This window comes from Porcisia hertigi, chromosome 30, assembly GCF_017918235.1.
Source record: "Porcisia hertigi strain C119 chromosome 30, whole genome shotgun sequence".
NCBI lineage: Eukaryota > Euglenozoa > Kinetoplastea > Trypanosomatida > Trypanosomatidae > Porcisia > Porcisia hertigi.
The window spans coordinates 322,534-350,204 of record NC_090589.1 but is presented as its reverse complement, the minus strand read 5'-3'; the positions used below and the strand labels follow the sequence as shown (position 1 = coordinate 350,204).

General features: G+C 53.0%; 8 protein-coding genes across 8 annotated transcripts; all 8 read left to right on the top strand.

The window, feature by feature from the left end:
* Positions 1-1,005: 1,005 nt before the first annotated feature.
* JKF63_02863 (uncharacterized protein) lies at positions 1,006-2,199 on the top strand (the record flags this gene model as incomplete). The annotated part of the gene is made up of 1 exon (XM_067898887.1): positions 1,006-2,199. One exon carries the CDS (start codon positions 1,006-1,008, stop codon positions 2,197-2,199), a length of 1,194 nt encoding a protein of 397 aa, XP_067755331.1.
* An 875-nt stretch (positions 2,200-3,074) lies between these two features.
* Positions 3,075-3,671, top strand: JKF63_02862 (uncharacterized protein; the record flags this gene model as incomplete). The annotated part of the gene is made up of 1 exon (XM_067898886.1): positions 3,075-3,671. The coding sequence occupies one exon, from the start codon at positions 3,075-3,077 to the stop codon at positions 3,669-3,671; it is 597 nt and encodes a 198-aa protein (XP_067755330.1).
* Positions 3,672-4,297: 626 nt separating this feature from the next.
* Positions 4,298-4,648, top strand: JKF63_02861 (uncharacterized protein; the record flags this gene model as incomplete). Its single annotated transcript, XM_067898885.1, has 1 exon — positions 4,298-4,648. The coding sequence occupies one exon, from the start codon at positions 4,298-4,300 to the stop codon at positions 4,646-4,648; it is 351 nt and encodes a 116-aa protein (XP_067755329.1).
* Positions 4,649-5,200: 552 nt separating this feature from the next.
* On the top strand, positions 5,201-6,622 carry JKF63_02860 (uncharacterized protein; the record flags this gene model as incomplete). The annotated part of the gene is made up of 1 exon (XM_067898884.1): positions 5,201-6,622. One exon carries the CDS (start codon positions 5,201-5,203, stop codon positions 6,620-6,622), a length of 1,422 nt encoding a protein of 473 aa, XP_067755328.1.
* A 910-nt stretch (positions 6,623-7,532) lies between these two features.
* Positions 7,533-8,183, top strand: JKF63_02859 (uncharacterized protein; the record flags this gene model as incomplete). Its single annotated transcript, XM_067898883.1, has 1 exon — positions 7,533-8,183. One exon carries the CDS (start codon positions 7,533-7,535, stop codon positions 8,181-8,183), a length of 651 nt encoding a protein of 216 aa, XP_067755327.1.
* Positions 8,184-9,277: 1,094 nt separating this feature from the next.
* On the top strand, positions 9,278-10,888 carry JKF63_02858 (uncharacterized protein; the record flags this gene model as incomplete). Its single annotated transcript, XM_067898882.1, has 1 exon — positions 9,278-10,888. The coding sequence occupies one exon, from the start codon at positions 9,278-9,280 to the stop codon at positions 10,886-10,888; it is 1,611 nt and encodes a 536-aa protein (XP_067755326.1).
* Positions 10,889-15,386: 4,498 nt separating this feature from the next.
* JKF63_02857 (uncharacterized protein) lies at positions 15,387-18,146 on the top strand (the record flags this gene model as incomplete). Its single annotated transcript, XM_067898881.1, has 1 exon — positions 15,387-18,146. One exon carries the CDS (start codon positions 15,387-15,389, stop codon positions 18,144-18,146), a length of 2,760 nt encoding a protein of 919 aa, XP_067755325.1.
* Positions 18,147-25,009: 6,863 nt separating this feature from the next.
* Positions 25,010-27,520, top strand: JKF63_02856 (uncharacterized protein; the record flags this gene model as incomplete). The annotated part of the gene is made up of 1 exon (XM_067898880.1): positions 25,010-27,520. One exon carries the CDS (start codon positions 25,010-25,012, stop codon positions 27,518-27,520), a length of 2,511 nt encoding a protein of 836 aa, XP_067755324.1.
* Positions 27,521-27,671: the final 151 nt, after the last annotated feature.

Sequence of the window (27,671 nt, the reverse complement as noted above, 5' to 3'; positions counted from 1 at the left end):
GGCCTGCCCCCCTCTCTGGGGGTCACTGTGCAGCCTCCCTCAACTGTGATATGTCAAAGTTTCTCTAGCGGACGTGCTTGCCGTTCAACATTTTTTCCTTTTTTCTTCACTCTGTTTTTCTCATGGAAGGTACCATTCACGTGCGTGTGGTTCAGGTGCGCTGAGGCGAGATGCACAGCTCCTTTCGCTTTTCTTCCCCGTTTTTGGTACTAGACACGTGTAACCTTGAGATCATCTGCGCAGACGGAGAGGAGTAGACAAGGGGAAGAGGGCTTGGCTTTCGCACATATGCACACATGCGCACATGTACACATGCACTCACCCGCACCCGGACACCGGTGATCCATGCATCCCCCCCCTCCCCAACCACCATTGTATTGCTCTTATTGTGGCTGTTGACTGGCCCTCATGGTTAAAATTTCCTCATCTCTCTGTTTGTGCGGCGCTTTTTTCTTTCCTCATGTGCCTGTTGAGTTGCTCTCTTGCAGTTTGTACGCTATGCTCATGAATGTGTGCACGTCAGTCGGAGTAAGTACGCGAAGTGGTTGTTGGGTATGTATTGCAGCGGCCAGCAGTTACATTCGTCTAATCATCGGTAGGCTTTCACAATATGATGTGTTGCATAGCACACGAATTCATGGTGACAGTGAAGTTGCGACTCTTCTTTCGTTACGATTCACTCGTCGCTTCTTTTTTTGTTTCGAACTTCTCTTTTCCCCCTTTTTTATTGGGAGACTTTGTGCGGTGTCGCGGTTGCGTGACGCAAGAGGGCCCCACTCTATCTGTATGTCCCTGGTACACCGGATCCTCGGGTGCGGCTCAGCCCTTCAATACATTATGCATGACGATCTTCCCCCCTTTCTTCCTTACACTGTTTTCTGCCATTCTCCTCTTCACTAGCGTTCTGCCAAACGCTCCCGCTCCCCAGTGAGGGGTACGAGAAGCGCCGAACTGCATTTTATGGAAGAATTTTCTTTCCCTGAGTAAAAAAAAGAAGCGTGTGTCATGCTTCGCCGGACGTCTCGCCGCATGCTGGGGTACACCCCAATAAACCCCGATACATCACCAATGCTCATGTACAGTCAGTATCATTGGCACTACAACTTGCCGCAGGGAATGGAGCGCCCTAGCAGTGTGAACCGCTCTTTGCCGGCGCCCTATCAGCCCCATCACAGCTCCGTCAACAAATACCGTGGTGTGTGGATCCCGACGGAGATGCACCCCGCATTTCTTGTGGGGCTCGAGCCGCAGCTGAAGAAGCTTCCTCACGGGCGTGTGGTTCCACAGACACCAGTTGCAGAGGTGATTGATGAGTTCGAGAAGCTTAGCCCGCTTATTGATGACGCCACCGCCCGTGATGGCTGGCTCGCCAAGATCTTTCAGCACTGTGCCTTTCAGCGCAGCGGGGCGGAGGCGATGGCGCTGTGGGACAAGCACTGCGCTCCCCGATTCATGCGCGATGACAGCAAGACGGTGCCTCCCCTCCCTCTCGTACAGGCTATTCTCTTCTGTTGTAGCAAGTCCGACAGCCCAGGATGGCGGCCCATCTTTACAAAATGCCTAAAGGATGGGTGGAACTACACCCCCTTCTTCGACACACCGCAGTGGAGCTACTTGTTGAAAAGTCTTGGTCGACAAGGGGACGAGACAGGCGTGAGGTTGGTGCTGGAGGAGATGGCAGATGTCCAGGCGGATCTAGATCGCGTAGAGGCACGCTCACTCGTCTACGCACTAAACGCGGTACAGAATAAGGCCATCTACAACTACGTCAAAAAATATCTGTTCTACTTTGGCGAACGGAAGGTCAAATTCTTGCGTATTACGTACGCCGACCTGCGCGGGCACGGTATGGAGAAACTGCGCGTGCCGCTAAAAGAGAACGACTCGATGTTTTACCACATCTGTTGGCACGCCAGCATTCGTCAGCCACGCCAGTTCTCTCCACGACAGCTTTACTTTGACTACACGCCATCCCACCTGGCCACAAGTGGGCACAGTCCGAACGCAAAGGTAGAAGGAATCGTCAAGGACAAGATTGAGAAATGGAAGGCAGAGGGTCTCCTGCCAGAGGATTACATCCACGAAGATCGCGTCTACGATCGTACCGCTGCTTTCAAGAGTGTGGCGCGCCAAGAGAAGTGGAAAAAAGTGCCTCGCATTGTCAAGAGCAAGCGGTTTGGCTACTCTGGAGAGCCATGAGGTCGTTCCTAACTTTTAAGCGCCTCTTTTTCCCCCTGTTGTACGTTGATGTTTCGAAGGCGCCGCATTGGTTCTCATATCGTATCGACCGACTTGATAGATTCTCTTGCGGAAAAGGGTACGCCAGTGACAAGACGCAGTAATCTCGACTTCGTTGTTGTTCTTGCTTGATGTGCTGTGTGACGGAGATGGCATGTGCAACACTTGCGACGACGATCTTTGGTGCATTGTATGCGTATTATATGGCGTCGTGAGCGTCTGAAGTGATTCACAGAGATGTACTCGCGTGTATGTGCGTGGGTGTTTGATTTTGTTCTCACTCCTATCAATGATCCGTGTAAAAAAAAAGCAAAAAAGGGACACCTTTGTGGAGTGAAAGCTGGCATGGGCATTCTACTGAGGTACGTGAATACGGGTTATGCGATAAGAACGAGAGCTGTAAAGGAGGGGAGAGGGAGAGCAAGAGACTCGCCTGGGGCGGTGGGGGCGAGTCTCTGTGAGCGTGGTGGACTGTCCTAAGGGTTGGATGGAAGGCCCCTCTTTGTGCATCAAATCCCCCACGTCCCCAGGTCGGAGTGAAAATGAAGGGTGCGGCGCTGCGCTGTGCATATATGAGCATTTCTCCCGCGCTTCTCCCCCCCCCTTTCCCCGCCTCTGCGCTGCCTGTCTTTGTCGCCTCTGAAAATGTGCTTTAATGCCCCCTTTTACAATATGGGTTCTTTTTTTGTCCCCTTTTTATCAGAGTTTGACCCCCCCTCTCCCCGCTTGCTAGAGAGTACCCCCCCCCCCCAAGCAAATTAACTAGGACCAAAGAGTGTCTGCTTTCCCCGCCCTTGTTGCCTCATTGTGTCGCTGACATCAGCTTTTCCTCTACCATGTTTCGCGTGTGCAGTGTGTGTTGCTCCAACACTCTCCACAACAGCGCTCCCTTTGTTGACGGCGCCCTGCAGCTCATGAAGCTGCATCTGGCTCATCGGAATGCAAGGGCGGACATGAACGAAGCTGCATGCAACGCAATAGAGCAAGAGTTTTTCCGCGAAGTGGAGGTGTTTCGACCCTGTTTCACTATGTCTGCCTCCCTCGAGGTTGCACAACAGTATTCCAGGAAGCTTTACGCGGCGCTCAAGTACTTCCGTATGGACGAGGATCCTCTTCTCCGACAGTTGGACTTGTTGCTGGGACAAAAAGGAATGCAGGATAGTCGTCACAGAAGTCATCGTGGCTTCTTCAAGGGTGCCTGCACATCGAACACCTCTGCCTTCGCCAGGGGCGGTGAAAGCACGCACACCATATTAGCAGAGCACGCTGAGACAACGTTGCCGACCGAGCTGCCACATGCGCCACAGGTGGACCTGACCGCCCCTCGACGCCCTGGGGCACTTCGGATCAACCAGCGTTACAGAGGGCACTGGGTCCTTCAAGAGCCCGACATCGCTATTACGCGCAGTGAGCGCCGCGAGGATCCGTGGTAGTCTTCGAAGTATTTCTTCACACTTGCCTTTATGAGGCTAACGGAATTCAAGTACCTCAGCACTCGTCGGGAAAAAAAAGTATCATGATGGTCAGCTTTGAGCTCATAACCTGGAAGGGTCAATCCTTCGACGTTATTGGGCTGTGTGTGTGTGTGTGTGTCCCTTCACGGTCTGCGTTCTCCCCCCCCCCCCACACACACGCAGACATGAATAATGCAGTCGCAAAGTGGAAATGCGCAGCTCGTGCCTCCGCTGATGACTTCTGGTGCACTGAATCCGTTGATCACAGAACACCACGAGGGGTTCTGTCGCAGCTTCCCCGAGGGAAGCCAAACGAGTCCCATGCTCAGCACTAACAAGCTCATATAATGACCAGGAGAGCGCCGGATCTGCTGCTGAAGGTGCTTATATTGATCCTAGCGCTGTCGTTCACGCTGGTATGGCCCTATTTTCAATCGGTCTCTTCGCTGTTGTGCGCGCCGACCCTGTTTTGCGCCCACCTGTTCGCGTCTACGTGAATCAAGTTTACGCGTGCGCTGAGCCGCGTGTGCGGATTGGGTCGTTTGTGTACGTGGGCGAGCAGGTAGTGTGTGAGGCAGCAGATATCGGGCACATGGTCAGAGTTGATGCCCAGTGTGTCGTTTTTCACCGGTGCGCACATGCTAGATGGTGTGTGGCTGCTACCTCGAACGTGGGCTCCCCCTGAGGTGACGCTATTCCCGTACACCGTGTACGCTGGCGTTCCAGCGACCCCAATCCGAAAACTGAATGCGCGGTCCTATCAGCTACTGCATATGAAGTTCCTGCGCAGACAACGCGAATGTTTGCGGCGAATTGTTTTTCGCTTTTGGAGGTCTGTACCTGATGGTCAGAATCGCATGCCACGTGCGGCAGCCAAGCGAGCAGTTGTGTATGAGCACTGTACAGTAGGCAATCGGGAAATTTTTGCTGAAGTCCATGTGTGTGGGTATGGATGACGAAGTGGATCCTCTTGATTTTCTCCCCTAGGACACCTGTGCATTCAAACGTGCCCACAGCGAGCATCGAAATAGTGGCGGATACGTGAGGGTGATGGCTGTATTCGCTTGGTCTCTGCTCCGTTCATAGATTGGTTCGTTCTGGTTCAGCGATGAGGAAAAGAAACAAAACGTCAAGGCAGACCGCACTATTTTCGACCCGTCTTTCTGTCAAGTGCCTCAGTTTCTATGGAAAGGGTGGCTTTGCTTCTCTTATGTTTTTTTTTTGGCGCTGCGTCGGTCGTGTCACTCGTTTCGTACTTCACCTCTCCCCATGAGTCGCTCGTACAAACTTCACGAATGCCTTTCTTTTTCTTTTGACTCTACTCCCCCGCCCCCCCAACAATTCTTGCCTTTGCATCTCTTTCTCTCCCCCCTCCCGGTTGGTGTGTATTGGATGTGTCGACATACCTGATGTGTGGGTTTTTTTTTTTTGAAGCCGCAGTTTCACACTAAGACATATCCACAACGAAGCACTTCTATAGCCAACCATATAAGTGGGCGGGCTTCAGGATGTCTTCTACAGTTTCCCACAATGCCGCGCTTCTTGCGGAGATCAACGAACTGAAAGTGAAGCTCGCCGAAAAGGAGGCGCTCCTGCAGCCGGAAGGGGTAGTCTCCAAGAAGCCCAAGAAAAAAAGCCAGGCAAACATGATCGAGAAAGAGCCGGTGCAGGGATGCCGCGACTTTCCTCCCGAGGACATGCGCGTGCGGAAGTACCTCTTCGGCGTCTTTCATGAAACAGCTCGAAAATTCGGCTTCGAGGAGTACGACGCCCCGGTTCTAGAGTCGGAAGAGCTCTACATCCGTAAGGCGGGAGAGGAGATTACAGAACAAATGTTCAACTTTGTGACGAAGGGCGGTCACCGTGTCACACTACGACCGGAGATGACGCCGTCATTGGTGCGCCTGCAGCTGGCCAAGGGCCGTTCCCTCCTCCTGCCTGCCAAGTGGTACTCCATTCCGCAGTGTTGGCGGTACGAGGCCATCTCCCGCGGTCGCCGCCGTGAACACTACCAGTGGAACATGGATATCGTCGGCGTGAAGAGTGTGGCCGCAGAGGTAGAGCTGCTGTGTGCGGCGTGTGCGGCGATGGAGTCGCTTGGACTCACTGCGCAGGACGTTGGCGTGAGGGTGAACTCGCGCAAGCTTCTGCAGTGCGCACTCGCCTGCGCTGGCGTACCGGACGCTCTCTTTGCTCCAGTGTGTGTGATCGTTGACAAGATGGAGAAGCTGCCCGAGGAGGAAATCCGCGCGGAGTTGAAGGAGTTGGGTTTGGATGGCCAGCAGGCGGATAACATTATCACGACACTCAACATCAAATCTGTCACCGACTTCGACAAGGATCTCTTTGATAAAAACGGCGCCCTTTCGGAGCTCTCGGAGTTCTTCTCGCAGATGAACATGTACGGGTACGGTGACTGGGTTCAGTTCGATGCAAGCGTGGTGCGTGGCCTCGCCTACTACACCGGAATCGTCTTTGAAGCGTTTGACCGCAGTGGTGAATTCCGCGCGATCTGTGGAGGCGGCCGTTACGATAACCTCTTCACTCTGTACGGTAGCCCGCAGCCCGTTTCGTGCGTCGGGTTCGGCTTTGGCGACTGCGTCATAATTGAATTACTGAAGAAGAAGAAGCTCCTGAACCCGCTGCCACACAAGGTGGATGATGTGGTGATTCCCTTTAACGAGTCTCAGCGAGGACCCGCGCTGAAGGTCCTGAAACAGCTGCGTGACAAAGGGCGTATTGCCGACATAATTCTGGACCCCAAGAAGATCGCACAGACCTTCAGCTATGCTGACCGCATCGGCGCTGACCGTGCTGTGCTGATTGCGCCGGAAGAAACGGAGAGGGGCATGGCGCGCGTTAAAATGCTGCGTGAGGAAAAGAAGAGTGATGATGACCGAGGTGACCTGGTGCCCTTTGAAGACTTGTAGCCCCCCAGATTGCTGCGTTGTGCGCCTGCTTTGATGCACGGAGGCGACTGCCTATTCTCCTTCCTTTTCCTCATACACCCCGTTGGGGGGAGTAGCAACACCACCGCCCCTTCCCCGAGGGTGTCGCGTGCACATTGCTGTCGCAGCAACAGGAGCAGTCGAATGGAAAAGACTGTTCATATGGGGTCATCTTTCAAAGTTGTCATTGGCCTACGTTCTTTCTTGGCGTCGCTCAGCATGTTGTCTTGCTTGTTGTTCATCCCCACGCTAACTAAGCCTGAAAGCCAGCACGATTATGGCCCTCAGTAGCATGCGAAGCGAGGGCACGGGCGTTCACGGATGAACAGCTCAAGCACGTCCCAATGCCCCAGCCCGCTTCGGCATCGCTTTGCTCTGCTGCGTCAATTCGAGGGACTTGCGGGCGGGCGGGTCGGTGGAGAGTGGAGAGGGAGGGAGGGAGGCTCAAATTAAAAAAAGGGGCGGGGTGTTTTGGTGCAACTCTTAGCACAGCATCGCGTCAGCCTTTCCGTATATATCGAGCCTGTGCACTCGTTGTTGTGCTTCCCCCTCAATTTCCCCTCAATTTCCCCGGCGTGGTACTGCAGTTTCATTTTTTTGTAACGCATATTTTGAAGGTCGCATATGTGTGTGAAGACTCCCCACTGTTGCCACGGATAATGTTTGATCTCCCATCATCTGACCCTCATCTTTCATCTTCGCGTTTCTATTACCCCATTTCTCCCCCTCCCTCCTTCCCTCCCTCCTCCCTCTCCTCCCTCCCCCCTCCTCCCCCCACACACACACCCACACATTTATATATCACTCTTCGCACAACTGCGGCTATCGTAACGTTCCTGTGCCCGCGCTGGCGTAGTGTTCACCTCCTTTCTGTTACCCGAAGACAGATACAATGTGCGAGTATCAACTAGACGTCGGTCTCTTGACGGTGACAGATGTCTCCACCGTGAGTGGCCCGATGCGCCGCGAGGAGGATCTGATGGGTTCCTGCACAAACGCACTCAAGGCACTGCTTGGGGAGTTTGTGGATTTACCGACGGAGCTGAAAAAGAGCAAGCACGATGGTGCGGCGACTTTAGTGCAGCTTCCACAGCCGGTGATGCAGCTGCCTCGCGAGAAGGCGCCGCCGAAGCCGAAACCGCTAACCGCATGGCAGAAGTTTGCGCTCAAAAAAGGCATTGATATTCATCGCAAGAAGACCAACCGCGTTTTCGACGAAGATCGGCAGGAGTGGAAGGACAAGTGGGGTAAGCGCGCGCGGGAGGACCGCGAAAAGTACGACTGGCTGCGTGAGGTGAAACCGGGGTACATGCCTTCCGAGGAAGGCGGCGACCCATTCCTTGATGTCCGTCGCACGAAGCAGGCTCGCCTAGAAAAGCAGAAGAAGAAGGAGGAGCATAATAAGCGTCGCTCCGAGCACCTGATGCAGGCGCAGGAGGAGGTGAAACACCTCACGGCAGCCGCGCGCAATCTCGCAACGGCGTCCAACGGCAAATTTGACAAGGCCAAGAAGTTTAAAAAGAACACAAAGCGTCTCGCGTGAGCGCTCTAGTATCACACGCGCATCGTGGTGGGATTACGTCTGCTACGGGCGCATCCCATCTGCACCCGAATGTCGGAGTAACACCGCATGCATTCCTCTTTGCGCCTCTCCTCTTGTTCCTCTATGCACGTCTTTGTGTGTGTGTGTGTGTGTGTGTGTGTGAAAAAGAAATGATTTTCTTTTTTGTTTTTGGTCGTGGGCTCGGACAGATTCCTCGTGCACCCTCGTTAGCCTTTTCATGCCGAAAAGAGGGATATGCTTGATCCTTGGAGCGCAGCTCCTTCTCCTCCACACACACACACGCACACACACACACACTCCGCTACGTGCCAAGCAACACCCGAACAAGACGCGGGGGCTAAGCACTGACCTCTTCAACGATGCTTGACGGGGGATTAGCCTCCCCCTACCCCATCTGCACTAGTAACTCGTATAATGCGTTCCATCGATTTTTGTTCTTACTATCTGTTCGTGTTGGTCTTCGTTGACGCTGTGAGCTAAACAACCATACATCGCATGTAAGTTTGAAGGGGCACGTCCACCGTAAAAGCCACAGGGTATGAATAACGGTGTAATAAAACCGCCTCGACGCTGAGATGGCGGGCTATAGGGTGGGAGGAGGGCTTCGACTGTAGGTGTCAACGCCGCCACAAACGATGTGTCTTTTTTTTTTTTGGCACTACAACTCCGGATACCGTTGTCATGCTCGCAGGTCTCTCAGGGCGGAGCTTCGCAGGTGCCAATGGACCATCGTCTCATTGAGTACACATCTGTATCACTGCTTTTCATCTCTCACCTCTCTTTCTGCTTGAATGGCAGCGCCTTGTTTTACCGCAACTGTAAATCTAACGGTGCGCCCCCTACTAACCACCCAACACACACACACACACACACACACACACACGTACACATACGGGTTTCAGCACAGTTGGGCGTTCTTTCGGGTCATCTACGTAGTGCTGGGTACTCTCTGCGCTTTGACTCTTATATATTGTCTGCTTTGAGTGTATCCGCGTAATCGAGATCGCGGCCACCACTCGTGTGTGGGTGAATCTACTTTCTCTCGACGCCACTTTTCTTTCTTGTCATACTTTATGGGCTCAAAGCAATCAAAGGTTGTCAGCAGCGCACTTATACAGAACGAGAAGAAGGTCTCTCTGGCTACAGGTCTCCACCCCACCCCTTCTGCTCTCAGCGCAGCAGCGCCAAAGGAGGCGGGGTTGAAGCTAACGGTAGCTTCTCTCACGGCGGCACCCTGGAAAACGCAGGTTCCTATGGCGGCTAGGGCGGGAAATGCGAGCGGCGCCTCGCTTCTGCAGCAACAATCCAGGCAGCAGAAGTCCTTCACGATGGAGGAGGTGCAGCAGCTGATTTCTGCGAACCCAGACCGCACGCTGGTGGTGATTCGTGACAAGGTCTACGATGTAACTTCTTTTGTTCCTCACCACCCTGGAGGCGAGTCCGCGCTGCGGCAAAACAGTGGCAAAGACGCAACGGACGTCTTTTTCAGCTTGCACAGCGCGGCTGCAGCGGCGAAACTTCCCTCCTTCTTCTTGGGCGATTTGGCGAAACCCAAGAGCGCGTCTGCTGCTGGAGACAGGACATCAGCTGCGGCTCTCACCCCTGCGCCTGTGCGTATGGCGGACATCCAGAAAGCTATCAGCGAGGATCCAAAACGAATAATTCTCATTCTCTTTGGCGATGCCTACGACGCGACACCCATGTCCGACAAGCACCCTGGTGGGTTGCGGGCGTTGATGAACAACAACGGTCGCGAATGTGGGGAAACCTTCATGCGGATTCACGGGCCTCGGGCAAAGACGTGGGTGCAAGAGTTTTACATGGGCCCCGTGGAAGGGGCAGCCAGGGTGCCGTCTCCACTACGCGCAAAGGTTGGGGCTGAGAAGGAATCCGTATCCACTCAACCTTCGATTCCCAAGTCCAAGTCCACTCGCATTTTGAAGATGGAGCCTGTGAACTCGACTGCTACCATTCAGTACTTCACTTTTTCATGCCTCCAGCCGTTCCACGTGATTCCTGGCGGACACGTTAAACTTTACAGCAACCTGTGTGAAGACGAGAACCGTTTCTACACCCCATTCAAGACGGAAGTGACGAGCTTCACGATTTGCATGAAGCGTTACCCTAATGGGCGCACATCCAAGCACTTCTTCGACTGCAAAGAAGGCGATGAGGTGTTCTTCGACGGCCCCTTTCCTCCTTCCTGGGAGTTGAGCACAGATGCGGCTGTGCAGCGCGCTGCGCCGGAGGAGCGGCACGTGGTGCTGATCGCTGGCGGAACCGGCATTGCACCCCTCTACTCCATCTCAGTTGACGCACTGGAGACGCAATCATCCAGCGTCACGTTCATCTGCTCCGTCCAGACACCAGACGACCTCGTCTTGGAGACTGAGCTGCGCGAACTTGCCGCGCGCTACTCAAAGTCGAAGCCGACTCAGAGACATACATTTCGTGTTATCCTTCTCTTCTCTCGCTCGTCGCCGAATGATGCGGTTGTGGAGTCTCTATCCTTTGCTTCGCACCTGCTGTATGGCCAACGTCTCACCGCTGAGTTTCTCAGGGGTATACCCTTTTCCCCTACTCAGGCGGCTACTATATGTGGCCCCCCCGCGTTCGACGATGCCGTGGCTGCTGCAGTCGTAAAGGCTGATATCTGTACTCCTGAACAGGTGCACTGCCTGTAGCGGAGGTGTGCAGCGCAATCTCGAGACCCCCCACACACACACACAGGCAGCTAAGGAAGGTACGCACGCTGATGCGAAGCGATGGTGCACACGCCATCCCGCTCACACAGCTGCATTTTCCTCTTTTTTTTCTCCTTATTCTTCTTGGGTTTTCATTATTTTTTGCCGGACACATCACCACCAGCAACGACTGTAGAGCCTGGCTGCAATGTCCCAGGCACCTTTCCATCTTTTTTTGTTTCTCACTCTTTTCACTCGATCCCCGCCACGACTGGATGAGTGGAAACGCACACCAGCAGAGGGAGGGGAGAGGAGGGGGAAGGGGGGGGTATCAGCGGTTCACTTTGTACTCTTCTTGGAACCCGTGTACGCCCCTATGCCCCCACCCCCCTCCCCCTCTGCGGATGACGAATCATTTCTGGCGTTGACACGGTCAAACATTTACGACGCGGCGAAACTGGAGCGATGTATCGCTACTGATGTTGGCTGTCTATCATGAGTGACGTCGCGCTCTAGCGACTTTCGAGAGCAAAGGTGTGTGTACCACTCAATGCAATAGAGAGAGTCTCAGCGCCACTCCAAAGCACCCACCCCTGACCTCCCTCTTTGCTGGTATGGGAGCCTGATTCATTCCGAGAGAGAGAGGCACTGCATGGCGATGTGCATAAGAATGGGGGAGGTCTACGGTGTGTCGATCCACGAGGAGGAAGTGGGGCAAAGTTTGATCCACAGGTCGCGCTCTGACTGGTTGAGCGGGCATTGTAGTACTAGTGGGTATGCGTTCCTTCCTCCCATCACCCAACGTCTCTTTGGACAAGACCGGGAAGAGAGTGGTGGCGTCCCACTCACAAGGTCGATAAAGGGCGGGGGACGAAGACATAAAGCAAAAGTAAACCTTTTTTGTATGTAAAAAAAAAAAGAGGTGTGGAAAGGCGGCTATTATACCATCGCCTCATGCCTTTTAGCATCTTGTTCATCGAACGCAGCCGGGAGGAAGGGGTGTTCGCTTATACGCATGTGGCAATCACTCTTTATTGCACGCGTACTTGGATTCAATTACTCACCATTCTCAGCTCTGTCGGAGAGTATGGGCTGATGCCCATTGAACTTGAACGACCTTTGTTTTGCAGAGGGGATAGCTTGTTGCTCACTGGAATATATATATATATATATATATATTAACTGAAAGAAGTCTTAAGTTTGACTTTGCCTCTCAAGAAGCAGCAGCGTTGTCTCTTCTTCTTGATTCTCTGTCTGATTTCCGCTGTGGACCAAGCAGAGTTGCTTCCCCTCAGTAGGCGCGTACCGCATCGGAAAGTATAGGCCTTGTGCTAGTTTGGACCTCGCCTTATTTCCAATCCTCTTCTAGGTCTCCTCGTGTTGTTTCTTCCCCCGTTCATGAATTCTCAACTCCTCCCCCTTTCCGCCTCTCTTCTTGTTTCATTTTTCCCCCCTCCGTTTTCATCTACCCCTGTGACTCATACAGGTCGTGTCGTTCACTGATCGGCATCCCTCGGGGAAGTCTTCGTATAGTTCCGCTGAGACGAGGCTGGTAACGCACGTTGTGGGGGTGTCTGTGTGTCTAAACACCCGTGCTGGAGGGGGAAGAGCGTACATGGAATTAGTCAGCGTCTGTGCGCGCATCTGTACGCCCCTACTCTTCGCTTTCAGTTCCACTATTTTCCCAGAAGCTTCTATGTAGTCACCACCTGCTCCAAAGGACATAAGACTCCAAAGGAGACTAGACGAAGCAGTTAGCCGGCGAAAGATCGCGAAGGGCATCACATACGGGTGTTTTCTCTTTGCACCGAGACCCCCCCCCCTACACACACACACTTTCCAGTCTTCTACTCTTACAACGGCGCGACGCTCTCCTTTTTTCTCGTCTTTCGCTCACAACTGATCCTTAATCTGTGCCGAGGTCGTGGGAGCGTCGTTGATTTTGACTTTTTTGTCCGTAGTTTTTGTCATTTAAAACGGTTCTCCTAGCAGTTCACAGACGGTAAAACAGGAGAGGGGTGCATTGGGGCGTTTTGTTTTCTGCTTCCCCCTCCCCCTCCCCCAGAGCTACCCATACCCAAACCGATCACACACTCAGAGACACACAGACACACAAACATATATATATATATTTTTATATATACCCGTTTTCTCTTTGGTGCGTGGTGCGTTCACGTCCGTTTCTCTCTTCTTTTACCAAGGCCAGCCCCTCCGAGGATCCGTACCCTTCAATTTTTTTGTTTCACACAACGTGCTTCTTTTTTTTGAAATTACCCCTCTGTTTCTCGTAAGGGGAACAAACGTTGAATCTAAACGCAGAGTAAAGTGGGGGAGAGTGACAGAAGGCGAAACCCCTCTCCAAAAAAAAAACACCATTCAACAACAACGAGCGGGGAAAAAGGAAGGAGGAGGAAGCAAAGAGGATAAAAGGGAAGAGTTTAGCTCAGGGAGAAGAAAAAGCAGAAGCGAAGTGAAAACATCAAACGCCTGTAAAGCACATACACACAAGGACTGTCTGAGGACAGCGCGGAGTTCTTCGACGTTTCGGTTACGGTGTGCACTGAGGTGCTCGTGTGCATCCTGGACGCAGCAGGGAAGTGCCACAACTACACATACACAAGAGAGTTGTGCACAAAAATATTACAAGTTCTGAAAGAGAGAAGGAGCATCAATTGCAGTGCGTACTAGATTTTGACTAAATTGGGTTTGTGTTTGCAGCATTTCTTTTGTTTTCTCCCCTTTCCCCCTTCTTTTTTTTGTTTTTACATTGGTGTGTGTGTGTGTGTGTGTGCAGTGAGCAGGCAGGAAAGACGAGCACATACCCAAGGCGCGAGAGGAGGGCCAGGTGAGCCGAAGGAAAAGTACCAGTTTTGTGAAGATCGTTGTTTGCTAGTCTGTACTCGCGCGCGTGCATATATATTGACTTTCTCTACGTGCGTCTGCGAGGTGGTTATAAACAGAAACCAGCACTCATAGAGGGAGGCAAAAAAATTAATAGAGTTGTGGCTTCTTTGTGGCTGTCTTTTTTCTTTTCTATACCTCACCTTCTGCCTCGGCAAAGTGGGCGTACGTGTGTCTGGGTCCGAGACCACGGGCACAGCGAAAGAAAGCACACGAAGATCTCTTTCCCATATTCGCTGTACCACTACCTTACCTAATAGGTCGGTGTAGCTTGTGCACTTTTGTTCTTTTAACCCCCCCCTCCCCTCCTCCTCCCTCTTCCTTCTCCTCCCCTTCTCTGCCGAAATCGTTTCTTTGCTCGCCATTTTCCACTTTGTTTTTCCGTACACGAATATATATGTATATATATATATGTATATATATTTTCCTCTGTATTCTGGTCATTCCTGTTTTTTTTCATCGCACATCCCCTCCAGCCCACATCTGCCTTTCCCTCACCCCACACTGCATTCTTTTCCGGTTTCTCGCTCTCTTTCAGGATCCTGCCCCCTTTTCTCTTTCTCCTCTCCCACCTTCAAAAGGCTGTTAGTTTCTCCTCATCGTTTTGACTTCTTTTTAGGCTTTGACTTCCTTTTTTCCTCTCTAATTTTTTTTGTCTTCATCCTCATTCGCTGCTGCTGCTGTTCTCGCCTCCTTTTTTTTGTCTTCTAGCTCTCTTCTTTCACGTGTGTAGGATTCCTTTCTTGTAGAGTAGTAGCTACGGTGTGTGTGGAGAGTAAGTGCGTGTCTACACCTTTCTCTCTCCCCTCACCTCCACTTCTATCCTAGATATCTTCTGTTTTCACTTTTCCTAGAGCAGCTCGTTTCTATCTCCTTTTGTGTTCTGTTTTTTTCCACCACGTATTTTTGCGCTCTCCATTATTTTCATTACCTTCCCTCTCCCCTCTCCCTCTCCCTCTCCCTCTCCCTCTCCCTTCTCCCTCCCCCTCCCCCTCTCCCTCTCCCTTCTCCCCTCCCCCTCCCCCTCTCCTCTCCCTTCTCCCCTCTCCCCTCTCCCCTCTCCCCTTCTCTGTACGTGTTTTCTTTATTTTCCCCCTCCTCTCTCTCCCTCTCCCCCATCTTCCTTTCTCGCTTTGCCATCAAAGTACGCTGGGTTATTCAGCTGTTGATTTTTTCTCTCATTTCTTCTGGTTCCCCCCTCCTTTTTGCATCTACTAGTTGTTGCCGTTTGGCGCTCATCGAGTCTTACTTCTCAACTTACCTCTCTCCCTCGTGATCCTCGATCAAGCGAGAGAGAAGCGCCAGGAGAAGGAAAAGAAGGGGGGGAAGTATATAATCAAGTCAGACACAGTTTCAGTCACGCACTCATCGCACTAACTCGCGTGGGAGCCTCCTTGTCCATTAGTCAGTCTCTCTCTCCGTTTCTTTTTTTTGTTTTCTGTTGGTGCACACGTCTATATCGAGGCAGTGTTGATTTTTCTTCTTTTTTTTTTGTCTTGCCGCTTTTCTGTTTGTGTGGATTTCAAATCCGTAAATTTTCGTGTTCTCTTCCGTTTTGCAAAGTCGTTTCTATTTTAGTGTTTTTCTGTCCGTGAGTATGCACTCTCGAAAGGGTCACGGCTACGTGCGGCCCGGCGGGGCTAACGTTGACTTCGCCACAGAGGTCAGATCTCCCGACTCTGGTGCCTGTACAACCTCCCGGCGTATCGTCAGGTCGCTCAAGAACCCCTTGGCGTGCGTGACACAACTGGTGCCACTAGACAGCGGGGAGAACAGCCGCCCACCTCATCTGCTTTCGCGCTTTAACACTGCTAGCATCCCGAGTGAGGCTTCCGTGAGTGAGGTGCGCAGTGAGCTCTGCAGCGTCGCCATGGAGGATCAAACGGAAGACTCAGCGTCGTCGTTCTTCGACCATCGCCGCTCACGGCATGGTCGCAAAGTAAGCAGCTTAATGAGCCGCAGCCGTGCATCGCGAGCGGGGCACGGATCTCGTGCCCGTATGCGCCGCAGCCTCGCCAGCAGTGGCAGTCGCGAGGTGGAAGAAAGTTTTCTCAGCTACAGCGATGACCCGTCTTTTTACGCGTGCGACTCCGACGCGTCGTCGAGCTCTGCCGAAACAGAGGGCTCGAGTCATAGCATCTCGTATACAGCTATCTCGGACAGCGTACCAAGCTGCAGCCTCACTTGTCTAACGGATAACAAAGTCGCTCCCACTGGATGGGCGAGTCGTTTCCGAAAGCCCAGCGTTCCTCCTCCGCACAGGGAGCCCAGCAGTTTTGGAAGCAACTTTGGCTCAGGGGGGATTGACCCCTACAGTGGTGGTAGTGTCAACGCACATCACCAGTCCCGCGATAGCGCCGCTGCGGGTGTGGCTGCAGGGTCTCGTATAGGGACTGCTGTCTCGCAGAGGGACCAGCCGGTGATCATCGTTTCTTCTGCGCAGTCCAATTCAAGTCGACAGCCGCCTGTGGCGGCTGCAGCAGAGCAGAGCTCCCCAAGCGCCACTGCGGGACAGCCCAATGACGGGGTATCGCAGTCAACTACAAACGCTTCTCCAGTCGAGGGTGCGGGGTGCAGCATCCCTCTGAACAGCTCTTTTTACCAGCGGCCACGCGTGCAGAGTGTCCAGTTGCTAGATCGTGTCGGAAGAGGCACCTTCGGTGATGTTTATCGTGGTCTAGATCTAGACAGCGGCAAGACCATCGCTGTTAAAGAGATTATCGTTCCACATGACTTTACCAAGGATGTAGAAAAGCAATTGGCTGCGCTTGAGTCGGAGATTCGCGTTATGCGCCGGCTGCATCATCCTCATGTCGTGACGTATCTCGGTGCTGTGCGCGAGAACAATTCTCTTCGCATTTTCATGGAATTTGTAGGTGGCGGCACAGTGGGTAACAAAGTCGCACTGGTCGGCGGTCTTTCCGAGGAGAAGACGCGTGACTATACAGCTCAGCTCCTAGAGGGTCTTGAGTACCTACACGCTTCGCATATCCTTCATCGCGATTTGAAAGGTGACAACCTCTTCCTTACAGAGGATGACCAACTGAAGCTAGGTGACTTTGGGCAGAGCAAGGAGTTGGCTGACACCCTCACCACGCAGTCCGTGCAAGGCACGCCAAGCTTTATGTCACCCGAGATGATTGCTTGCTCTGGATACTCGTTCGAAGCGGATGTGTGGTCGGTGGGGTGCTGCGTTATTCAGATGCTGACTGGCAAGCCGCCATTTGCGAACCTCGACAACCAGATGGCAGTGATGTTCGCTATCATCAGTTCCAAGATTCAGGATCAGATACCCGTGAGCGCTTCCGATGGCGCGAAAGATTTCATTCGAATGTGCACCAAGACCAACATCAAAGATCGATGGACCGCCTCACAACTACGCCAGCACCCTTGGCTCGTAGCAAAAGACACACCACCACCCGCTGCGGCAGCATCGGCCACGCTGGCCAGGTCTGCCGGGGAGCTGAAGGGAGAGCCTCGTCTGAAGCCCGTGACCACGGATGTGCCGCTAACGACGAAAGAGGAGGCGAACCCGAACCCTCTTTCTGGTCGGCCTCCTCGCTCTATTCTACTAGACACTGCTGTCCTCGAAAAGACGGACAGTGTGGACGACACCAAGAAAGGCCCGAATAACAGCAACCTCAGTGGGTATCAGTATTCCTACGGAGATGAGGCAGGTGATCACGAGGCCGGCGGCACCACCAGCAGCAACCTTTCTTCTTCCAAAAGCGAGACACACAGCTCCCCAAATGCGGCAGCGACCAAGAATATGGGCGCGCCTCGCCTCCAGTCTTCCCCACGCAGTGAAGGGGCGTCGACGGACGACCATCGTCCCCCACGTCAAATGATGCCTGGGGTCTCACCAATTGGAGGGCGGCTACACCGGGCGCACGGGGGCACTTCAGTGCAGGCCCCGGCGCAGTCTTATTCGGTAGTGGTGGTGGAGCAAGAAGGCGGCGGTGGTAGCGCTGCGCGGGGGCGGAGGGGTTCGCCACTCGATCTACTCCATGGACCGCATCGACCAGTGCAGTTGCAGAAGGAGGGGTCGCCACGCCACCGGCCAGCCGCGCCGAGTAGTGCGGTGACTCTGGATTCCTTATCGAAGAGGCGATGGAACCCGGGCTCGGGGCCGCGCACTCTTACTACGCCAGCTCATCATCACACTGGCCCCGGATTGATTTCTCCCACCAAACTGCGTGCTGAGGTGCCACTCACATGCTTGACGACCTGCCGTGGTACTGTCGTCGGCAACCAGTCGAGCCGTACGGCACCAAATGGCACTTCTCTTGCCAAGAAGCGCCACACGGCGACGTCACGGGCCACCGGTCACGCACCGAAAGACAATGGCAAAATCTAGCCGATACGGTGCGTATCTGTTCACTATTCAACGTGGAGATGTTTTGTATCTCGGCTGTTGCGCGCTGTTTGGCCAGCTTTGTGACACACTGCGCGTTCACCGCTTTTCCGATTTGCTTTTCTTTGCTCTTTTCTTCATATCATTTTTTTTGTTGTTTCCCCTATGTCGCGTAGCTGTTGCTTTATATGTGTGTGTGTGTGTGTGTCGTCTCCTATATTTCAAAAATATGCACCGCTCTTTTTTTTTTTACCGGCGCTTTGGCCGTGACGGTTTACACCATCACCTAAATTTGTGTTCATGATTGTGGGGGACGAGGAGAGGAGTTGAACCTACTTGTTTCCTCTTTCGTGCACAGTGATCGGTGTAGTTCACGGTGAGGCTCTCGAGGTTACGCTGCTGCTCACGCTGCTTCTTCATGATTCGTGATGGGAAGGAGAGGTGGGAAGGTGCAATCGAAACGGATGATAGCAGACGAAGTGCTGCTGTCGCTGGAAAGACGGTGATGAACTGACCTGAACGTGTGGATGTGCGATGCGTGTGCAACTGGGACCCTCCGCTACGTATAGGTAAGTTCTATGACACATGGCTTCCCCCCCCTCCCCCTCCCCTCCCCCTCCCCCCCTGTTGCTATATTTCTTCGTTTTGGCTCATTTGTTTGTTTCTATTTTTAAATGTTGTCCGTGTGAGAATTTCTCTCTTTCGCTTCCTTCGGGACTTCCGTGTGTGTGTGTGTGTGTGTGTGCTAAGCTTCTATTTGCGTTCTTCCCTCATCATTTCCCCATTTTCTATTCTCCTTTTCCGCTTTTGCTGCTCGTAGACTCAGTTCCCTCCACCTCCACCTCCTCCACCTCCTCTCCCCTTTTTTGTGAACCTGATTGGGCAAAGGTTTTTCATCGCCGCTTTCTCCTCCCTTCCCCGAATCTGACCAGGACTGTATTTCTCTTCCTATTTTCTCAGTGTTCATCATTTTTATAGGTTGTTTGGTGATAGCTCTGGGCGTTTACACGCCGATTGTGCGCTCTTCTTATCAGAGGCGGGACGGGCCTCCACACCACCGCCACTGCCGCAATTCTTGTGTTTCTGATGCTCTCCACACACCCGCACACCTTCTCTTCTCCCTAACGGCATGTTTCTTGTACTCAAGAGGACGAGAGGGACAAGAACGGTTACTCAAACGAGTTACGAAGTCCGCTGCTTTTGGGCTTGCGGCACCTCTACCCCCTTTGAAAAATAATTCCTCCTACGTATCCGGTGTGTGTCGTCGTCTTTTTACCCGTTTTTTTCTCTCCACACTTCCGAAGTGCGCCCCTCCTCCCTTCCCTCCCCGTTCTCACCTACGTAGATACACGCACACAAACTCCAAACCAAGAGGAGAGGGTGGATCGAGGGGGGGGGGTGGAGGGAGGAGAAGACGATAGAGATGACAAGAAAGGATATCGAAAAGGGCCAAGAGGGGAGAAAAAGTGGTATGGAGTGATTTCTGATGGGCCGTGGGGCATGTATCTTCTTTGGTGTTGCAGCTCGATTTTTCTCGCACTCTGCTTCGCCTCCACCCCCGCACACCACACCAAGAGCAGTTGTGCAACCCACCAAAGAAGAGACTGAAGCAATGAAGGGGAAGAGCAGGTGGCCCCCCTCCCCCCACACGCACACGCGCGCACACACCATATGAATTTCCAAGCGAAGGGCGACGCAGCCTCTGTTTCTTCTTCAGAGGTGTTTTCGTTTCCTTTATTATACCCAGGAAACTCTACACAAAGAGTTCCACAAACGGAGGGAGGGAGGGAGGGAGGGTATCGAGAAAACATACAAACGGGGAAAAGGTGCACAAGTCAAAATCTCAATAGACTGAAGAGTAAAAAAAAACGCATATAAACAAAAGAAAGAGATGTAAGAAAGGCATCCAGGGAGGTGAGCAGAGATCAGGGGCCTGTGTATGTGTGTGTGCGCGTCTGATGGGCAGGCCGGCGAGGGTTTCGCTTTGACTTTTTTCAAAGAAATTTTGTTTCTCAAAATTTTCTATAAAACATTTTTCTGGAGAAAAACGGAAAGCGGGGGCGGGGGAAGGGGGCAGCGTATTTATTCGTGAAACATTGGGGGAGAAGTACACAAATTAGGGGGGGGGAGTTGCAGTGTCTGCGCTTGCCGCCTCTCTCTCTCCGCCCTTCTCTCGGCTTCGTGGTAGTTTGCGTATGCATACATATCTGTGTGTATGTGTGCTGCGTTTTAAATACCCATAACCGTGTTTTTGCTTTTTTTTTACTTTGGGCATTTCAAACGTTTGCTGTGGGCCCTCTCTCCCCCTCCCCTTCCCTCATTTTTTTTTTCTTGCGTCTTAGCTCCCTTTTCTTCCGATTTCTCGCCTTCCATTTAAGTTGATTCTTCTTGTCACTAAACTATGCACTGCCCCACATAAGCCTTTTCATCGGCCACCGAGCCCACATTGGTTGAAAAAAGACACGCAACGATTCCTTGAAAAGGTGCGCACTTGGTTACAAAAGTATGACTTCTCGCACTTTCTCTCTCCGTTCAGCACGCCCTTTTCTACGACCGCCTCTTTCTCAAATTATCTTCCGGGCCCCTTACTTACTTCCGTCTCTGTAACGTTGACGCCAGTGTGGGGTACGATGGTGTGGGGAGTGAGGGGGCGGCGTCTTCTAGTTGGCTCTTCGTCAGTGTTTCGTTGCTCTTGTTTGTGGGTGGTTCACCCCTCTCTTCTTTTCCTCCTCTCCCCAATTTTCTCTCTCATTTGTTTCATGTTCGTTTGGTCGTTTTCTTTAACTCTCCCGGTTATAACGTCACTTATGTTTCCCTTCGTCTGTTTGTGTGCGCACGCGCGTGTGTGCCCCCCTCCCCCCCCCTTTCCCCTTCTGTGAAGCATTTTTTTTTGTTTTGCCCCTTACCTTCCCCTCCCCTCAATTCCCACTCTCTCTCTCAACTTTTTCTTCTCTTTCTGCTTTGCATATATATTTATATATATTTTTTACTCTCTGCCGTCCTTGAAGCTCTCTCTCTCTCTGTGTGTGTGTGCGTCTATATTTTTCTTAGCTAGTCTCTTCCTCCCCCTCTATCACGTTTTCTTCCACCACCTTTTTTTTCTATACGCATTTTTCTCTTGTTTTTCCTTCTCTCAGTGATTCTAATATATGGGTGCCCATTTACCACTACAAAGAGCAGCTCCACCCCCTATTCCCCCCAAAAATCCATTTCCTTCTCGTCTTTTTTTTCCGTGTCATTGCATCGCACACGGTTTGTGCAGCACTCATGAGGAGGTTTCTTCTCGCGTATATATTTTTCAGCGCCTCTCAAGGGAAAATGGTGTGGCGAGGGGGCGGATGCTCAAAGCTGTGGGTAGTGTGAGCTAACCAAGGTGTCGGAGGGGGAAAGAGAGACGGAGGTGCGGATCAGTGAAAAGGGAGCAAGGGGGTATAGCCTCCACGTGTAAGAGTAGGCTTCTCATCTCTCCATTATATTTTGACCACCTTGAGGTCAGCTGACCTTTGAGACGGGCGGGGGCGGGGCGGGGCGTTCTCTCTTCATGTTCAATCGCGGAAGTGATTTCGAACACCTCTACTTGCCCCCATTTCCTCTCTTTTTTTCTATGAGTGTGGTGCTCTCTTTTGTTTTTCTAGTCAAGTATCCGCCACGTTCTCGGTGCGTCTATTTAGAGTGTTTGACTGTTTTCTCTCGTTTGTGTGTGTGTGTGTGTGTGTGCTGTTTTACCGCGTCTCCCTTCTTTTTCCCTCGCTCCCTCTTTTTTTCCTCTACCCCCTCCCTCCCTGTGTTTCCTTCCCACTGTTTCATTTTTTTTTGTCATGTGTTTTATCCGTTGGCGCCTCGAGAGCACAGCGGAGCGCCAGAGATGAACTTTTTTGTTCTTCTTTTCACATCCCCCCCTGCTAGAGGATATGCGGGTTCAACGCCACCACTTTAACCCTGGCTTCTCTGCCGAAGCCGGTGGTGGTGGTGGTGCGAAGCAATGCTACACGTTACAGCAATTCGTACTCAACCATATGGGCGCGACCTCTGCATCAAGCTCCTCCTGCCGGCTTTGCAGGTTGCCTCATGCAGCCCTCAATATGCTCATCGCCACGCAGTGCATCTTTCAGGGTCGTTGCAGACCATTTTCCCCCCCACCAGCACAGAGTAGGGTGCGGGTGAGCTTTATTCCAGGCTCTCTGACACTCTGCTCATCAGATGTGTAGCACTGGCACGCTTTTTATAGTAGGTCGCTAGAGCGCGACGTCACTCATGATAGACAGCCAACATCAGTAGCGATACATCGCTCCAGTTTCGCCACGTCGTAAATGTTTGACCGTGTCAACGCCAGAAATGATTCGTCATCCGCAGAGGGGGAGGGGGGTGGGGGCATAGGGGCGTACACGGGTTCCAAGAAGAGTACAAAGTGAACCGCTGATACCCCCCCCTTCCCCCTCCTCTCCCCTCCCTCTGCTGGTGTGCGTTTCCACTCATCCAGTCGTGGCGGGGATCGAGTGAGTGCTGGAAAAATAGGAGGGCTAACGAGCAGATGCCCGCTTACATCGCATCCTCTCTCTTTTGCTTGTTGCCTCCCCCCCCCCCCCCCCCCCCCGCTGTGGCACCCCGTCCAATTCCTTTCTTCCCCCCTCCTCTCCATGGTCTCAATGAGTCTTTCCTTTCTCCGATTGCTCTATCGAACAGCTGTCGTACCTTCGCTTTTGTGTATTTTCTTTTAAAAAAGTATTTCGCGCACGTCGAAGCACCGCCTTTTTTTTAATTTGATTAGGGCTGTCTTTCGTTGTTTTCCTTTGGTGTATCACCATCAAACATGCAGGGTTTCTTGGCGATTTCTTGTCTTCTTGATTATGAATTCACTTTTGTGTCTCATGTGCCGCTCATTTTTTCACTTCCACCGCCATCACCGCGTCTTTTTTTTTGATACTGAGTTCATCACCTCGTCGCTCACATTTTTCTCCCCCCTTTTCACCACCATCTTCACCACACAGACTCTATTTGTTGCAGTTGTTGGTGTCGTGTGCTTTCTTGCTGTTGCTACCATCATTACTATTTTTTTCTGCTTTTTATTCACTGTCTTGCCGCCCTGGATTTCTCCTGGAAAAAGATTTTCTATCGAGCTGCTGGTGCGCTCGTCTCGTGTTTCCTCCACGTCTTCTCCCTACTCTTGCGCACCTTCTACCTCTCGATGTCCGCTTTCTCTGTTTCATACACATGCGTGCAGTAACGAGGAAGGCCTCCCACCTCCGAGTGTTTCCAAGGCGCAGCATGCAGCCGCCATGCGCCTTTCCTCGCAGGATTTGCATTGTCTTGGCGTGTGTGTGTGTGTGTGTGTGGATGAGCTGTGGTGTGTGAGGGTGTCGGCGGTGATGCTTCATATGTGTGGAATCCTACAGGGGAGGGGGGAATGAGACTCGGAAAAAAACGTAGAAGAATGATGAGACGATGTTTCTTTGCGGTTTGGTCTAGCGAGTCAGGGGGGCGAGGGAGTTGTAAGCAGTGTAAAATTCGTTCTGGAGGGAGAGGGCGCCGCTCCGCTTTTCCTTCGTCTCTCTTCCACAAAGAGAAAAAAAAATGTACGCGCAAACACATAAAAACGCACCCCCCCCCAAAAAAAAAAAAAATAGTTTCCATACCAACCTTATTGGTAGCCACACAGCTCATGACCGCATGTCGACTGACGCGGACGCCCCAGACTGTCTTTGATTTGGGTAGCCCACCCGGCGCTGTTGGCTTGCGTGCCTTTGATGCTGTCTATTTTTTTAGCCGTTTTCGCTTCTCTCGTGTGCCTTCCTTCTCTTTACTGTGTGTGTGTGTGTGTGTGTGTGTGTGTAAGAACGTCTTTTTCTCTCCCACTTTTACTTCGGTTGCGGTCACGTCTGTGGCGTATTGTCTCGCTCTCTCTCTCACTTCATGTGCTCTACTTGGCCTTTTGCTCGGTTGCCTCCGTCGCTGGGCTCTACTACCCCTCTCGCCACTTGAACTTGTAATTCGTATCGTTGCTCCAGCTCTGGAACTCGTGCACGCACGTACAAAATCCCAAGCGAAAATGAACAGCGCACCAAATTGAGGAAGTCGATCATCACACTGTCCACGCTAATGAAATTTGTTGGCAGGTACGTAATGCTCGCCGTGTCTTATAGGGAGAGGGGGGGGGGCACACCTGTATAGCCTTGTCGCAGGTTATGGTTAGTATCATGCAGGGTGCTACGAGTGCTGAGATTGATGTTGGGGCCGCATCCAGTATTTTGCTCATCTTAGCACTTCACGCTTTGTCTTTGGCCCCCCCCCCCCCAGCGTAAGGGTGTGGGAGTGCTACGCCCACTTTGTATGGAATGCGAAATGACCTCATCGACTCATTTGCTCGCTCGCTTTCTTCCATCCCCCTCCCTCCCCTCTCCCCCACTCTCTCTTGCTTCGCTCATTCCTATGCTTTCCTCTTCAACATCGTACAAGCGTTCCCCTCTTCTGCACGTCTGCACTTTCTTCTCTCTCGCAAATATATACTTAGCACACACTGGAAGCCGCATTACTCTACTTTCTTTGCGTCTCCTTCACCCACTCCCCCTCTTTTTTCTCTTCCTCACTGTGTGTGCGTGTGTGCTTCCACAAAGGATAATCGCGTTATCAACGAAGAGAAGAGGAGGGGTGCAAGACGCGGGCTCTTTAGCGGGAGGGGAGGGGGGAGGCTTTAGCGGTCTTCTGAAGCGCTGGTTCACTGCGTGGAAGGGTCGTGTAAGCGACAGCCGGAGAGCCGACTTGCCGGTGTGTCCCCCTGATCTCGGAGTGTGTGTGTGTGTGTGTGTTTGCGTGGAGTCTTCTGTGCCCCCGTTCAGATATTGTAATTATTATTATTCCATCCAAGAAAAATGGCGGCGCTCAACGACGCGAACAACTACATGCGTCTCGACACCGCATTTGAGTTCAACATCGGCGCTCCTATTCTACCGGACTGCGTCGCAGCGGGCCGATTTTTGCGCAGCGCTGCCGCTTGTGAGGCGAGTGTAGGTGTACATACGCTAGCCGTGCGGCCGCCAGCCTCTGCCGTCTCGCTGGCATTCGGCAGTAGCGGCCAGCGCGTTCTCCTACACAACAATAACACCAACACTGCGAAGGCCAAGCGCTCCGCCAAGCGAGGAGAGGCGCAGGCAAGCACTGGTGCAACACTCGGGCTGGAAAACGAGTCCGCCATCCAGACACTGAATTTTGGCAAGGCCCCGACGGTGTTGGCGGCGGGCCAGCTCTACGAGGTCGGGAGCACCGATATCGCTTCCACGTATGATGTGCTTCTTTTTGGTGCCAGCACCAGCTTACTGGCATACGATGTGGAGCAGAACAAGCAGCTCTTTTACAAGGACGTGGAGGATGGAGTGCAGGCGGTTGTGTGTGGCGCCGTGATGAAACCAAGTGGCGTCTCTGCGGACTTGCCGCCGCCGCCGCTGGCGGTTGTTGGTGGCAACTGCAGCATTTTCGGCTTCGATCGTTTCGGATCCGAGCGATACTGGACAGTGACTGGCGACCAGGTGACTGCTATGGCACTCATGCCGTGGAAGTCGGCGTCATTTTCGGCAACCGCTCCCCTGTCGCTGCTCGTGGCCTCTGATGATTTTGAGGTGCGCGTGTACGACGGCGAGGAGGCGATCGCGACGGTGCACGAGGTGGATCGCGTGAAGAAGCTCGTGCCCCTGTGGCAGCCGTCACGGACCCCAGACGCGGAGGCTGCCGCGGATGAGGGCGCTGGCCGGTATGCTTACTTGCTAGAGAACGGCACCATCGGCGTTTACGAGCGCGGGGAGCGCGTGTGGCGAGTGAAAGGCAAGTCAGTTCCGGTGTCTGCCGCCTTTTGCGACGTGGACGGCGATGGGGTGGCGGAGTTGGTGGTTGGGTGGAGTAATGGGCGTGTGGAGGTGCGCACAGATCGTGGTGGTGGCGGCGGCGGTGGTCTGGAAAAGGGCGGCAGTGTGCTTTTCCGAGACACCTACTCCAGCGCCGTGGCGGCAGTTCTTGTGGAAGATTATCGCCAGGATGGCGTGCCGCTGCCTGTTATCTGTACCGTCGACGGAACCGTGCGTGGGCTGACACTGCTCAATACGCGCAAGGACGAGGCTGCTGAGGTGCGGCAGCTGCAGATCTTGGAGTCTCTTGTGCATGAGAAGCAGCAGCTGGCTGCACAGCTTGCCAGCCTGGAAGAGCAGCTTGATCGTCGAGCCGCAGGGGTGCAGGACACCACAATGCCGGATTCGGGAGTGGAGGTGCGTTGGTTCTGCTCGGCGAACCCTGTAACAAGGCAGGTTGAGGTGCTACTGGAGTTGACTGGGCCCGCGGCAAAGCGCGGCGACCTTATCGTGCATAGTTGTCTCCTGCGGTGTGATACGTGGGCCACTGCTGCTGAGCAGGACACCGTAGCCTTCATGAATATGGAACCACGCACCTCGCTTCTATGCAGCTTTGCCCACCCTGATGATGTTGCGTTGAGTGTGAACGCCTCAGTGGCGGTAGGTCCGCCATTTAGCGACAGGTACCAAATACATGAGGTCACTGTTGAGGTTCCTCGCTTCGTGATGTATACGTTACCCACGATGTCCCCCCCAGAGCAGCCGCGACAGCGCTCCGGAGCGCCACTCACCTACAAACAACCCAACGGCTGCGTGCTACTGCAGTGGCGGGAGTTACTCCGTCTCGACCTTATTGAGGCGTGGATTCGGCAGTCTTTTTGTGTACCCCTGGATGTCACACTGTTAGACGCCAACACGCCGACTGATGGGGCGCTTCGCGTGGAGCTCATCCATGTCCGCGATGGCAGCAGCTTAGGCATCGAAGTGCGCAACGCTGTTTCGTCTGGCACGACTTACAATACGATGACGCTGTGGTCCGACCACCTGGCGCCATGTGGGGCGGTGATAAAAGCCTTCGTGGAAGACATGGGAGGTGGTTGGGTCGACGGGAAGGCGGATCCAGTGGCGGTCCGTTGCGAGATGCCTCTCGAGTTGGAGCGGCTACGCTCGATCTTCGCCCGTGTGGACGGGCTAAACGAAGTGCGAATGAAGCTCACAACCGACATGGCGGATGCTGCCACCATTGTGAAAACACTCCTTGCGCGTGCCGAAGATGCCCGGCTGCTCGGTGACATGACCTCCATGAAGAAATCGTACGTGGCACTCTACGATGTCGATCAGGAACTCATTGGAGAGAATGCGAAGCGGATCAACAACTACGAAGAGCTGAAGCTGGCCTTGAAAGAGGTGAACACTTACATTCAGCAGGCGGCGATGGTGCGCATCGGCCCTGCACGTGCACAACTGATCGCTAGCTGCCGCAACGCTCTGAAGGAGAATCGGGTGAGCAGCCTCCTGGAAATTATCCGGACTGGGTCTGAATAGGGGCGGGGCGGACGAGCGCAGAGGCGATGCTGAAGAGGGAGCATCATGCATGGCATGTCTGGGTGTGCGTTTTGTTTTTCACCATTTGTAGCTTTACGGCTGCTGTTTCCCATCTGCTGACTTGACCAAGGGCTGATGCGTTCCATAGCCG